The sequence below is a fragment of the Otolemur garnettii genome, unplaced genomic scaffold (assembly GCF_000181295.1).
Source record: "Otolemur garnettii isolate 467f Iridium unplaced genomic scaffold, OtoGar3 scaffold00016, whole genome shotgun sequence".
NCBI classification, from domain to species: domain Eukaryota; kingdom Metazoa; phylum Chordata; class Mammalia; order Primates; family Galagidae; genus Otolemur; species Otolemur garnettii.
This window is the reverse complement of record NW_003852411.1, coordinates 22,629,218-22,644,060: the sequence shown is the minus strand read 5'-3', so window position 1 is coordinate 22,644,060 and position 14,843 is coordinate 22,629,218. Positions and strand designations below refer to the sequence as shown.

General features: G+C 35.4%; 1 protein-coding gene across 3 annotated transcripts in view; it reads left to right on the top strand.

The window, feature by feature from the left end:
- The window catches only part of CUNH1orf112 (chromosome unknown C1orf112 homolog), a 128,005-nt gene that overhangs the window by 87,971 nt on the left and 25,191 nt on the right, over positions 1–14,843 (top strand). Inside the window, exons 3-9 of one of the 3 annotated variants that reach the window (XM_003785829.3) lie at positions 1,207–1,295; positions 2,965–3,069; positions 3,975–4,115; positions 5,251–5,416; positions 7,006–7,090; positions 9,314–9,452; positions 13,618–13,698. In XM_003785829.3, the coding sequence (XP_003785877.1) occupies positions 1,207–1,295; positions 2,965–3,069; positions 3,975–4,115; positions 5,251–5,416; positions 7,006–7,090; positions 9,314–9,452; positions 13,618–13,698 (806 nt within the window). Of the gene's footprint in view, positions 1–1,206; positions 1,296–2,964; positions 3,070–3,974; positions 4,116–5,250; positions 5,564–7,005; positions 7,091–9,313; positions 9,453–13,617; positions 13,699–14,843 lie in introns of those variants that run through there. The other 2 variants (XM_023510725.1, XM_023510724.1) reach the window with 2 other exon arrangements.

The following is a 14,843-nucleotide window of genomic DNA, read 5'->3' as shown; positions in this document are numbered from 1 at the left end:
CTTAAAGTTTTAAATTCCATTTTAGATAGATACTAGCAGGGTTCTGTTGATGTTAAGTATAAGCACATTGTAAATTTTAAATGTTAAATTGTGATTAGACCTATATAACATATAATTTACAGTCCATTTAACCATCAGCCTCTAATATGTTTACTGTCAGTTAGAAAATACTTCCTGAATTGCCAAAATTTTGTTGTCTAAGTGGTAACAAATTTGTCATTTAGGGAAAATTGACTTCTTTTCTTGATCGGTCTTCCTTCGTTGGTACTACTTGATACTTTTTTTTTTTTTTAAGACTAGTCAAGTGCAGTAGTGAGAAGAGGGGAAAGAGTAGGACAAGGAGTTCAGTCTGTAACTGACTGTGAACAGTCAAGTGAGATAATTCACTACCTTCAGACCAGCTATTACTTGATACAATTTACTCAGGAGGGGATTTAGAAAGTTAAGATTAGTCTGCTCAGTTTAGTCATACTGTAGTTAGCCTATACTATTGACGTTTCACTTGGTTGTAGGATATTGGTTTATAATTTTGAATCGGTGTTGCCTGTTGGGAGTCTCATTTCTTTTAGGTTTTAATAACAAATTATTATTATTAGTATTATTTTTTTGGCTGGGGCTGGGTATGAACCTGCCAACTGCGGCATATGGGGCCAGTGCCCTACTCCTTTGAGCCACAGGCACTGCCCTAACAAATTATTTTTTATCTTGATTATAAAAGTTATTCATGTACATTTTAGACAAATCAAAACATGCAGAAAAACAAAAGATTATATAACATCCACTGATTGAAATGATTAAGATTTTGATGAGAATCTCGTTTCTCATCCTGCCAGCCTATAATTCTTTGTATGCACATTTTTATCTGTATTAAAATTGGATTATACTACTGTATCTTGCAGTCTTTTTGTCGTGTTTTAAAATATTATTTTAATGATGGCAGTTCCTATTTAATATATGTACCCACATGTATTTAACTGATCATTGGTTGTTGGGCATTTAGATCGTTTCCTTTTACTTTCTTTTTTCTTTTTTTTTTTTGCTATTATAGATAATTTTTGCTATTAGTTTTTCTACACAGAAAATGGCATTTTGAAAACATACAAACTTTTAGATTGGCGGTATTCTTGCATTCGGAAAGGGCAATGACCTTTGTTGACCGACATGTTTTAATATTTTAAAAAAATACATCACTATTTTGCTTTATAGAAATTTTGAAGATTATTATAGAAATGTTTTTACCTCATATGAACTACCTGACACTGGAACAGACATTCTTTTCACAAGCATTACCAAAGGTATAGTACTGTTATCTTTATTTACACATTATAAAGGTTGCTAAAATCTAGCCTCAGTTTTTGCTATTTTTTATTGTGTTCTGATTTTCTAATATATCAAACTTTTGAAATAGAAATACTGGTAAAAAAAGTTCTTATGTGGGAATATGATAGTGATAATGTGATCATTAAGTGATAAAAAACATTTTCAGATTGTGTAGATCCTTTACCAATTGAATTTAAATTATTTGTAGTTAATTTTGAATATTCTTGTATTTGAAAGTATTTCATGAAACTTTGCCTAGGTGATAAAGTTAGCTAAACCTTATTTTATATTCTCTGTAGTGTTTTTTTTTTTTTGGAGACGGAGCTTCAAGCTGTCCCCCTGGGTAGAGTGCTGTGGCATCACGGCTCACAGCAACCTCCAGCTCCTGGGCTCAAGCAAGTCTTCTGCCTCAGCCTCCCAAGTAGCTGGGACCACAGGCGCCCGCCACAGCGCCCCGCTATTTTTTTGGTTGCAGCTGTCATTGTTGTTTGGCAGGGGCCTGGGCTGAATTCGAACCCGCCACCTTAGGTGTATGTGGCTGGCGCCTTAGCCACTTGAGCCATAGGTGCCGAGCCTCTGTAGTGTTTTTTTAAAATTACTGTAGTTTGGTGTTTGGAAAAATGGAGCTAAAATTTATTGAAGAAGGCTTAGAACTTAAAAAGCTGAAGTATTGGTAAAATCAAGTAACTAAGAGAAAACATTAAACTCACAGATTACATTCTTTATATATATATATATATATGTGTGTGTGTGTATTTGTACTTTCTCTGAAAAGGATGGTCATACTTTTTTTTTTAATGGAGGGAGCTAAAGGTACTTTGGTACCAAAAAAATAGATTTATTTGTGATAATTTATCTCTTATTGGAATGGATATCTTAGTTTAGCCTTTAAACTTGTGATCATCAGAATTTTCTTTTACTCGTAGTCACTTGATTATTCTTGATATCTGAGAAGTTTTTTAGAATTGGTTCTTGACTCCCAGAAAAAGATCCAGCAATTATATAGACAAAAGTAGGAATGTTGAGCATTAATAACCCAATGGGATGTGATACCCTCTTTACATTGTGATGCTGACTATGTTATTATTATAATGTTTTAAATTATTTAAAAAGATCTTAGGATCATTAAGTTTTGATAGACAAAAGGCTTAGTTGGGAGGTCACATACTGTACCCCTAATCCAGGAGGGATATCTTGAATTGAGTCAAAAAAGGGAACTGGTTGGAATGTAAGTGAATCAGTACAAATTTGTTACTACTTCCTAAAAATATCCTTATAAATGCTATATGAATATTTATTGGTCAAGACAGTCATCTTTTATCATGCAAAAGGATAATATTATATTTACATTTGTTACATTCCCCCCAAATGAAGTTAGAGTGTCTATTAAATAGAATCAAACTGCAGAAATGGAAAATAAATTAATTCTGTCTGAGTTATTTTTTAAATTTTCAAGTGGTCTTCATCAGTAAGAGGCTTTTTTTAAGGGATTATTGTAGAAATACTTTTTATATATACTTTTTACTTAATTAGGCTGAACAGGTGTTATTAAATGCAAAATAAATCCTTTTGTGTTTTTTTCTTTAAGATGTCTTTTCTAATGATTTTTATTATTCCTTTTTCTAACATGATTTGTTTTCATAGACTGTGAAATTATTTGATGACATGATGTGTGAATTAACCAGTCAAGCCAGAGAACTTTCAAGCCAAAATTTAGAAATCCAGACTACTCTAAGGAATATTTTGCAAGTAAGTCAAATGTATTAGAAAGGGGGAAGAGAGAGAAGGATCTTAAAGTATGAGAATTTTTATACTGTTATTGGTTAGCCATGTATGCTGGAATTAAATTTATGGATTTAAAGATATGAATACAGAAACATGAATTCTGTATTTTTTTAATATAATTTCATGCTGAGTAAATATCTGAATTTTGATAAGAAAACAAATCCTCACAATAGCATGCCCCACCCATAATTTCAAGACATATGTAAAGGGATTTTGACATGAGGAATGAAGAGGCTGACACAGAGTCTATGCCAGGGGACTGAGGAGCTCAGGGAGGAGTCCTCTCCACCAAACCTTCGTTCATATTATTATAAAACAGGAAGAAGTAGATAGAAGCTGCTTATCAGACATCAGCACTGATAGGGAAGATGTGGAGAAGATCAGATAGACTGTCTCTACCTTGTTTTTGCAAAACCGCAGACCTTGAGCACGACCTTTTACTCCAACATCAAGAAACCTTTGGAATCTAGAGAATCTTTACCATAATCTTTAGGCCTTCAGACCTCACATATACATTGTCTCTTGGAGGTCAGTGCTCTGGCCTCCTGGGAGTACACTACTCATGTGCCATTCTTGTGACTCTTTAGGTCTCTTAAGGAGAAAGTAAGCCTTTGCTGAAGCTCAGGGCACAGTTTTCCCTACTCATATGTGTATGACATCTGCCATGTGCTTTAAAGTTTGGGTTAGGGTTCTAGATGACTAGATAGTTATTTCAATATTTGTAATTCTGACAGACTGAAGTTTTGTGAAAATAAGAATGAGGTGTCTGTTTTGTTCACTGCTATATTTGTAGCACCTAGTGTATTGTCTGATACTTTTTCAGTGCACAAAAAGTATATTCTGAATGAAACTTCTGTCCTTATTTCCAGACAATGGTGCAGCTCGTAGGAGCTCTTACAGGATGTGTTCAGCATGTCTGTGCTACACAGGAATCCATTATTCTTGAAAATATCCATAGTCTTCCCTCCTCAGTTCTTCATATAATCAAAAGTACATTAGTACATTGTAAGGTGAGTAAAGGTCAAAGTGTAGTCTAAATGCCCTATAATCAATGAGCAAAAGGGTTGTATAAAATGTCTGTACAAGATTTTACACTGTAGCCTATATTATTGGACTAGACTTTTCCAGAGAACAAAGAGCATGTGTGTAAATAATTGTTTCAAAATAAGTAGTTTTAAGGACGTAATAAAAAATGGCCTTTTGAGAGTTTTGGTTTTATCCTATTTCCCCTCTATAAACAAGTGATAAGGATTTGTCTTGAGTTATAGCAATCCTGAAATTGTTCTGTTTTATGGTGTTGGTGACTTGATCAATCACCTTAATTATTAGGTACCAGAACTTCCTTTTATAAAGGGAAGTTAACAGGCCAAGTGTGGTGGCTCATGCTTGTAATTGGCATTTTTGGAGTCTGAGGAAGGATTGCTTGAGACCAGGAGTTTAAGACCAGACTGAGCAACACAGCAAGACCCTGTCTCAAAAAAAAAAAAAAAAAATTAGCTGGGCATAGTGGCATGTACCTGTAGTTCCAGCTACTTGGGAAACTGTGGCAGGAGGATCACTTGAGCCCTGGAGTTTGAGGCTGCAGTAAGCTATGATCACAATGCTGGGCTCCAACATAGGTGACAGTGAGACCTTGTCTCTAAACATAAAGAAATAAAGAAAGGGAAATTAATCCTTATTTAGTCCATGTCTACATTTAAGAGGCAGCTTTAAAGCACAAAAGCTGGCCTAGAATTTGTGGAGCACAGGAAATTTTAGTATTTATCAGGTGAATGAAAATCACTAATGCTTCTCTTTGGTGATAGGGTGCTAATTTGTTGGTTGAATGCCAATTGGTTGGGTGAGTGAAAATTACTAGTTAATTAATGTCTCTTTTTGGTGATTGGATGGTAAAATGTCATGCCCTGACGTACATTACCTCCTTTTTTGTTCTAGCATAATCGTGAAAGCCAAAAATCTTATTTTATACATGCTTGCATCTGTCAAAGTACAATATATGCTATAATGGATGTTCAGTAAACATGTGTTTAGTGAATGCATATGTAATTTCATTAAATTTGTGATCTCTAATAGTATGAGTTAAAGTAAATTTGGCTCTTGAGCTTTTTATGATTTGTTTTTTCTCTCATTTTTATTTGTGATCAGAATAGCGAATCAGTGTATTCTGGGCGTTTACACCTAGTTTCAGATCTTCTCCAGGCTCTTTTCAAGGAGGCCTATTCTCTTCAAAAGCAACTAATGGAACTATTGGACATGGTTTGCATGGACCCTTTAGTAGATGACAGTGATGATATTTTGAATATGGTGATGAGTAAGTGAAGAAAACTTTGTGCTCAGTATATGATATGTATGATGATTATAAATCTTACATAGGTTAAACTTGTTGTAATGATTTATGTTATCTTAATCACCATGCATAACAAATAATTTAACTTTTACCAAATAAATTTTTAATCTTTTAAATTTTGGAATTTTCACAAAATTGAAAAATCAAAATTGATTTTTGGTGCCTTAATTTAGATTTGCATATTCAGTTAATGTTCATAGTTGATAATTTCCCCACAAAAATTCACAAAGAAAGGTATGCAACCTTATATTGTGTAAAGTTGTCCATATTCTAAGACAGTAGATTCCAGATTTTAACTATAACCCATAGAAATGCATTTTACATTCATTTTCAGAATGCAGAAAAATATGTGTGTATATGTATGTCTGTGAATGCATTTATACCCACTTTATATATAATAATGAAGTAATAATGAAATCATACCCCTTTTACATGTGATGCCCTCTGTACTATACATGTATCTCATTTTTAAAGAACTGCTGATTATAGCCTACTTGGTTCATTTCATCACTTATTCATAGATTATGTCCCAGAGTTTGAAAAACAATATATATAAAGGCAAAGGTTGTGTTCATAACTTTGGTATAAAAAGAGAAGTTAGTTTTATATAGTTTATCAGATACTTATTGCTCTGTAACAAACTATCTCTAACATCTATTGCTTAAAAACAACCACGATTTTTTTTTTTTGGCCCGGGCTGGGTTTCAACCTGCCACCTCCAGCATAATGGGGCCAGTGCCCTACTTCTTTGAGCCACAGGCGCTGCCCAACCACGATTTTATTTATTCATGATTCTGAGTGTCTGCAGTTTAGGGTGGGATCAGCTGTTCTCTGTTCCACATGGTGCACCCAGCTCACCCATGTGTTTGTGGTTAGAGACTTCACTCTCTTGTCTTGACAGAGGCAGAAGTACTGAGAAAGCCTTAGGTCATCTAGTAGACCAGTCCTGGCTCAGTCACCTGATGGTGGTGTCAGGTTTCCACTAGCAACAAGAGAGAACATATCCCAACATGCAAGCACCTTTCAAGATTCTCTTTGCCTCAGTTTTATTATTGTGCCTTTGGCCAAAGCAAATCACAGGACTAAGCTTAGATTCAGTGTGTAAAAGTATCTGAAAGGGGGCAGTTATTGTGGTAGCCATTTTTACAAATAATCTACCAGAGGCAGAGTAAAAGCCTTGCATGGATACTGTGTAAATTAGTTGTAATTGTTCTTGTTAGATTTCTTTCCTGGGTGGTTTATTTTGTCATGTTGGATTAGAATTATATCTATAGAGTATTTCTATTATAATGAGATACAACTTCTATTCCACTAAACCTTGGTTTTATTAGGTATAGGGTGGGTATAAACTTTAAAAAATTTTTTTTCATAATTTATAAAAATTTAAAAGCATTGTACTTAATTTCAGTAATTATTTTGATGCAATTACTTTCAAACTGCTTTACCTCTTTTAATTCAATCAAATGTTGAGATTGTTCAATAGATACTTTAAAATGTGGGAGAATCCCTGTGACATTTGAATGCCCTAAAAGTTTTGTTACTTTTCTTTGTAGTTATTCATTCATTGTTGGATATCTGCTCTGTTATTTCCAGTATGGACCATGCATTTCATGCCAATACTTGGAAGTTTATAATTAAGTAAGTGTTTTTTCATTTTTTTTATACTATGTTTTCCATATCCCAAAATCTTAATTATTCATTTTTTTAATTGGATTTGAAACATTTTGTGTGGATATGTATGTTTACTGACATTGCTGTCTGTAAACCAGATTGGGCTTCTTTACCTTTCTGCCCCTAAAATTAAAAAAAGAGTTCTACCTAGTTAGCTAATACTTCTGAACTAATAGGTCATGGGCCAGACTAAACTTTAAACTCTTGCCTGATGCTATTATGAGTTAGCCAGCTGTCAAGTATCCCATTTCTAGGCTTAGAGAAATTAGTAACTATAGTTAAAGCTGAATATTATCCCTTCATTGTGTACTTTTGAGTTATTTAAAATTAATTCCATTTATAAAACAATTTTAACTTTCTGAAACCACAGTATTATGAAGGGCTACTACAAAGAGCCCTTCATCAGATTCTTAGAGGTAGAAGGAGATGAGCTGAGATCTAAAAGTGGTTAAGAACCTCTACTTTAGGCTCGGCGCCTGTAGCACAGTGGTTACAGCGTTGGCCATATACACCAAGGCTGGCAGGTTCAAACCCAGCCTAGGCCAGCTGAAAAATGACAACTGCAACAAAAAGTAGCCAGGCATTGCGGCAGATACCTGTAGTCCCAGCCATTTGGGAGGCTGAGGCAAGAGAATCGCTTAAGCCCAGGAGTTTGAGGTTGTTATGAGCTGTGATACCATAGCATTCTACTGAGGGTGACATAGTGAGACTCTGTATCTCAAAAAATAAAAAAACCCTCTACTTTATACACATGCATGGCTGGTCAGTGGGTCAGTGTAATACTTTCAACTCTTAGGTGCTTTTTTTGCACCATCAAGACATTAAGTTGCCAACAAATAATAGTGCAGGAGTTAGGACTGTCACCTCAGAGCTTGTACTGCATGTGCTTATATCCATTTTGAACTCACTCCTGAAACTTTGGGAAATTTGGTTAATTTTTCTGAACCTGAGATTGCTCATCTGAAAATGGAAATAATGATAACATTTTCTTGATAGGGTTGGAGTGAGAACACAGATTGTCAGTTGACATGCTTGGAACCATACTTGACACATAGTGCTCCATGAATTAGCTGCGTCATCGTCAAATATCTTCTACTCTTGCCCCTTTCCAGTTCATTCTCTAACCAATGTTCAAAGTGATCTTTTAAAAAAGTAAATCAGGTCATGTCACTCTACTGCTTAAAGTCCATCCCATTTTACTAAGAGTAACAACCTAATCCTCTGTGGACTCTTTCTCCTTTCTCATGCTGTTCTCTCCCCGCCCTTCCTTCTTTAAACATACCGTTGACCAGTTTGATGGAAGTATTTCAGATTGCATGTGAAAACCCCACACTGTACCCCAGAAGTGCATTAATGTACATAGTTACCATTCAATAAAAAAAAAAAGAAAAAAAAAAAGAAACATACCAAGAGACTCTCCTGTCCCAGAGTCTTTTCCTGGCCTTTCCCTCTGCCTAGGAGGCCTCTCTCCCCTACTCTGCACCTTGCTAACTCCTGCTTGTTTCAGTTGTCAGCTTAAGTGTTGTGTCTTCATGATAACGTTCTTTGATATCCTCACCCTAAGGACGAGTTAGGTTAAGCTTCTTTGTTGTAACAAAGAAGACTTTTCCATCTTAGCGTTAGTCACAACTGTGATTAATTAATTTTCACAATTACTTCTTAATGTTCTCTCATGCTAGACCACAAGTTCTATGCAGATAGGGGAGAGAGTATATTCATTTGATTTACTTCTTTATCCCAAGGGCCTGCCAGAGTGCCTGGCATGTGGTAAGAATTCAATTAATATTTTACTCACAGAAATAACAACTTAACTTATTTAAACAAACATAGCTGCTTCAGAGGTAAAGTTGGTACATCTTATTTATACCACATCTAACGCCAGGATATAAGGTCAGACAATTAAGTTCAAGAACTCATTCTAGAAAAAGTGCTACATACCTCACTGTGGAATATCACTATGGTCACCAAATGGCCGAGGGGAGTACCACCTTCAGAGGAGACTATAGTGATATTTTGCAATGAGGTATGTAGCACTTTTTCTAGGATGAGTTCGTGAGCTTAATTGTCCAACCTTGTATATGATACATTGTGATTTTTTTATATTGTTCTATAAGGTAGATATTTTTATGGTACTGAGTTACTCGATGAGTTATTTGTAGTGATTGTATTGTTTTCTTTTTATCCATTTAGGCAGAGCCTTAAGCACCAGTCTGTTTTAAGGAGCCACTTGAAACACAAAGATATAATTACTAGCTTGTGTGAGGACATTCTTTTCTCCTTCCTTTCTTGTCTACAGTTATGTGAGCAGATGACCCAGTCAGATGCACAGGTAAAATATGATCGAATAACACTCTAAATAGCAGTTCTTACTTTTCTTGGCAATTACTAAATCTCATTTGAATGCCTGAATCATTCTATTTAAGAGGACTTTAATTTGGGTGTTTATTGGTTAATTACAGCTCATAATAACTTTTCACTTAGAACATTAGTAGATTCCTAGCTGCTCTCATCGTCTCATTATTTTCCTGTCCTACCTCTTTACATTCTAACTGGTTGGTCAAGGCATTCTTCTTAGAATCCTTTCATTCTTTTCTGCCCTAGAACAAAAAGCTAATTCCTTTATCTCATATTTACTTAAGGTCTTCCTAGTATAGCCACAATCAAGCTTTCTGTCTTTTTTTTCACCAATGCAATGCAATTGTTAGTGAAAATAGCATGCTTATGTATGTAAGTGTGTGTGTTTTACTTTTAAAATGCTCATATATACTTATGTTTATTTTTATTTCAAAAGTTATAGTGTTGAATTGGCACCTGCTTATGAAACACAGATTACATTCTAAAAATTTGTTTGTAATGTGATCACTGGTTATGAATTATAGCTCATTTTCCTCTCCCTGTGTTATACTGATACATAGTACCTTTTGTTCTCAGCATAGCCTCCTAATTTTATTTAACTCATAGTGGCCCTAAATTACAGAATTTATAGTACTCAGGATCTTACAGTTTATGTGAGAAAATGAATATTTCTGCTTAGAAAAGCAGATTAGTAGATCTGTAAGCTGATAGAATTTCTTTGTACCTGTGCTCTTCCCTGTGATTGCTGGGGGTGTGGAGGTATAGGGATGCATCCAGTCTGAGAACTGGTAGCAGCTCCTGGAGCAGGGATGCTCTGCCAGACCCTGGAAGAACATTGAAAGGAGCTCTGAAAGTGGGAGGAAATGAGAAGCTTTAGCAAGGGGCTAACCGGTTTGCTTTTTGCTTCTCTTTCTTGTTTGTCTTCCACTTATATCCTTTCTTTTTCTTTCTTTTTTGTCCCCATGTTCTCCATGTACACTTTCTGATTCCCCTGTGCTGAAAGGAGGAGTTTGGTTGGGTGTCCTATGCCAATGGCAGGAAGTTTGTTCCCTTCTTCACCTTTATCCGACACATCTGTATCCTCAGCCCCAGCCACCTCTTTTTTCAGTTTCCTTCTTGCTTATCTTGACACCACACACTTGTCAGCTTGTACTTGTAGAGTGAAATCAGATTCCTGGGCTGGAGTAAGATGAGGAAAGCTGAAACAACAGTATAGTTTATAGTAGCAAGAAAAAAATAAAGTCTGAGGTGTGCCTGGCCAGGATGCTATTTGTACTTAAACTACATATTAGTTTAGCTTATGTTAGCTGCTTGTAATAAGAAAATCAGATAATTTAAATTGAAAATTATCCTAATTGTCTTAGAAAAATGCTCATGTTTTTATTCATTTGTGCAAATTGGTTCTGATCAGTGTGGCCATCTCTGCTCACTGTCCACTGCCTGAAATGGGGCTTTGAGATGGACTGCATAGTTGCTCTAGGCTTAACTCTGAATGCTTACTAGCAGCGCCCTCTGCTGTTCACTATTGATGTTTATTTAGGAACCTTTTCCAAGCAGTTTTTACTGCATGTCTTAATCCATTAGAGCTATGACAAAATACCTTATATTGGGTAATTTATAAATAATTTAAATTTATTTCATACAGTTTGGAGGCTGGGAAATCCAAGATCTAGGTGCTAGCAGATCAGCACCTTCTTGCTGCATTCTGACTTGGTAGAAGAGGGAAGGCAGCTCCTTCCAGCCTCTTTTGTAAGGGCACTCTTCCTATCCATAAGGTCAGAGCCTCATGACTTAATTGCTTCCCCAAAGACCCCCACCTCTAAATAGTATCACATTGGGTATTAGGTTCCAATATATAAATTTGGGGGGATACCAACATTCAGACCGTAACATCTTGCTTTCAAAAATATCAAAGTAAAACTACCATATTTAATTAATAGTATGCTATTAGGTGGCACCTGTGGCTCAGTGGGTAGGGCACCAGCCCCATATACGCAGGGTGGTGGGTTCAAACCCGGCCCTGGCCAAATTGCAACAAAAAAAGCCGGATGTTGTGGTGGGCGCCTATAGTCTCACCTACTTGGGAGGCTGAGGCAAGAGAATCACCAAAGCCCAGGAGTTGGAGGTTGTTGTGAGCTGTGTGACGCCATGGCACTCTACCAAGGACGATAAAGTGAGACTCTGTCTCTACAAAAAAAAAAAAAAAAATAGTATGCTATTTATGGAGGCATGTGGATGTATTGGTCCCTCTATTAGTCTGGGATTCTATGACAAATTGCCACAAACTGTTTTAGCTTAAAACAACAGAAAATTATTCTCTTAACATTTCTGGAGGCAGACATGCACAGTGTGTCATTAAAGCCACATTCTCTTGAAGTCTGTGTCATACCTTTTTTAGTTTCTGGTCTCACTGAAAGTCCTTGGCATTCCTTGGCTTGTAGCTGTTTAACTCCAGTCTCTGCCTTTTTTATCACATGGTGTTTTCTCATTGTGTCTTCACATCTTTTATAAGAGCACCAGTTATATTGATTAAGGATACACCTTACTCTGTCTAGTGTAACTGTATCTTAATTATTTATTAAGATGTCTGCAATGATGCTTTTTTTCCATATAAGGTCACATTGTGAAGTATTGGGAGTTAGAACTTCGACATATTTTTATGAGGATACAGTTCAACACACAACAGCCCCTAAAATTGCTAAAATATTCTCTATTATTAAGTCTTGAACTTGGTTTCAAAAGGAGAATGCTGTATCAGATTTCTTAACACAGAGTTTTTTTAGCTACCAATTATTTTATTTTTCTATAAACAGAGAAATTTATTTGTATGCCCCTTAAATATAATTTAATGTTTAATATTACTTATAAACTTTTGTTTTTAAAATGCTTGTAGAAATGTGTATTATTCAGGAAAAAACATGTTACTGGATATTCCCCAAATCATCACCATATGTAGGAAAAATGGGAAATTGTAGCTCAACGTACCTTTGTATGGTGATGACTTTTAGGATATCCTGTAGTGTATCTGTTGCCTATATTTAGAGTTAGTGCCTGCTACATTTAGATTTATTAGTATTGTAATAATTTAAAGAAAGAAAGAATGGGTGCTCTTATTTTAAAACATTGAAAAATGGTCTTCCCTGCTTATATTCCCTTCCCTTCTTGACATTGGGATACATTTAGACAGTTGAGTAAATCAAGATAGGACTGTTAATGTACTTGTGTTATTCACTTGCTTTTTTTTTTTTATTTGCTTTTCGAAGAGCAAATAGAGCTTCTAGTAAACAGTAGGCTATTAATATTTAAATTTTGGTGGAAGTCAAAAGTTACTTGGGATTTTCTAATGCACAAGGTGGGTCAGCATCCCTAACTCCAAGTTGTTCAGGGGTCAGCTGTATTTAACTCTTCTCAACTTAATGGACAGCTGTTTCATTTTGGTTTTCACAATGTCAAAAATGTTGCATTGCATATCTGTGCTAGTATTTCTATAGGACATAGTTTCAGAAGTGGAATTACTATCAAAAAGTTTTAACACTTTAGCTTTTAATGACAGTGACAAGGCTGTATTATTTTATGCTCCCACCAATGATAAAAGAAAGTGCTTGTTACTTTTCTTCCTCACCAGCTCAGTCTTTTTAATCTCTGCTAAGCAATTAACCCTCAATCTTTCTGCCTTCCAGAAGATATTTCATTAGGTTGTAATTTGGGTTTTTTCTGTTATTAATTTATTGGCAGTTTTTCTTTTCTATCTGCCTTTTCATGTCTTTTACCTGTTTTCTTTTATACATCATTCTTTTATTGATTTATAAAACCCTTTTCTTTTGACTATCCTTTAACTCTACCCTCATATAAGAAAGAAGAATAAGGTACTTCACTTTCAGAGCAACTGAGAAGGATCACCTCTTTTATACTTACATGTTAAGATTTGTTTTCAGTGCTGTAGAATTGAGGTTTTGAAACACCTCATTATCATTTCTTTGTATTGCTCCTAATAACAGTTTGGAGAAGAATTATGTTTTCTTAGAAATTTTTTTTGTACTGTGTTTGAGAAGTCTTTTTGGAAAATATTGTCTCATTTATAAGTTTAGGTAATTTCATACTCTTATTTATTGTACTGTCTTTTTTCTTTTTTGGGACAGGATAATGCTGACTATAGATTATTTCAGAAAACACTCAAATTGTGTCGTTTCTTTGCCAACTCACTTTTGCACTATACTAAGGTAAGGCTTTATATACATTACTTTGTTTAATTTAGTCCTCTCAAAAGCTTAGATAGTATTATTCCCATCTCGCAGAATAGAAAGCTCAATCTCAGATAGCTCACATCAAGTCAAGTGGCTAGAAATCAGTAAGGCTGGGAGTACAGGTGTGATTTCTCCATTTTTTATGTTTAGACTATCTTTTTGAAAGTAAAATAAGTAGTTTATAATATTGTGTTATAAGATACAGAAAAGACTCGGTGCCTGTAGCAGAGTGGTTACGGTGCTAGCCACATGCACCAAGGCTGTTGGGTTCAATCCCATCCCAGGCCAGCTAAACAACAATGACAAGTGCAATAACAACAGAAAAATAGCTGGGCGTTGTGGCTGGTGCCTGTAGTCCCAGCTACTTGGGAGGCTGAGGCAAGAGAATCGCTTAAGCCCAAGTGTTTGAGGTTGCTGTGAGATGAGATGCTACAGCACTCTACAGAGGATGACATAATGAGACTCTGTCTCAAAAAAAAAAAGAGAAAAGAAAAAAGATACAGAAAACACCTAATGACCAATTTTTTAAAAAATTAAATTCTTCTGATAGAAAAGAATTGGTTTTTTAAAAACAATGTAGTTAGAGATAATTTTGCCTCCTACACACCAAGCAAGTATCAGACGGGTAACTATCTAGTGCCTTTGGTGTACTTTCCACAGTCTGTCTGCTACTGGAATATACCCTCTGCAAGCTTCAGGGAACCCAGAGTCAAAAGCAGCCAACTACTCTACGTGGCAGCTGCCCAGAAAGAAAGTATGCCAACCAGGGAATTTTGACTGTAATAAACAGTCATCAGAGATCCTTATCTTTTCCCCAAAAGGAGGAAGACAAGATCAAAAACAAATTCAACATAGATAATAGTTTTTCAGAAATTACCAATATCTATTATTGATATTGTTTCTTTCTCATGTTGCTGTAAGCAATCTCTGTTCTTCTCTCCAAATAATCTGCTTTGGCAACTTAACCTATTCTATTCTTAATTATCACCATTATTCTGATGACTACCAAATATGTAAGTCTCTTTAAATTATGAGTTTTCAAGGTTCAAACAGTGACTGTGGAGAACAATGAGGCATATTTACTTAGCCTCATCCTCCTTTTCATTCTCATGTAAGAATTA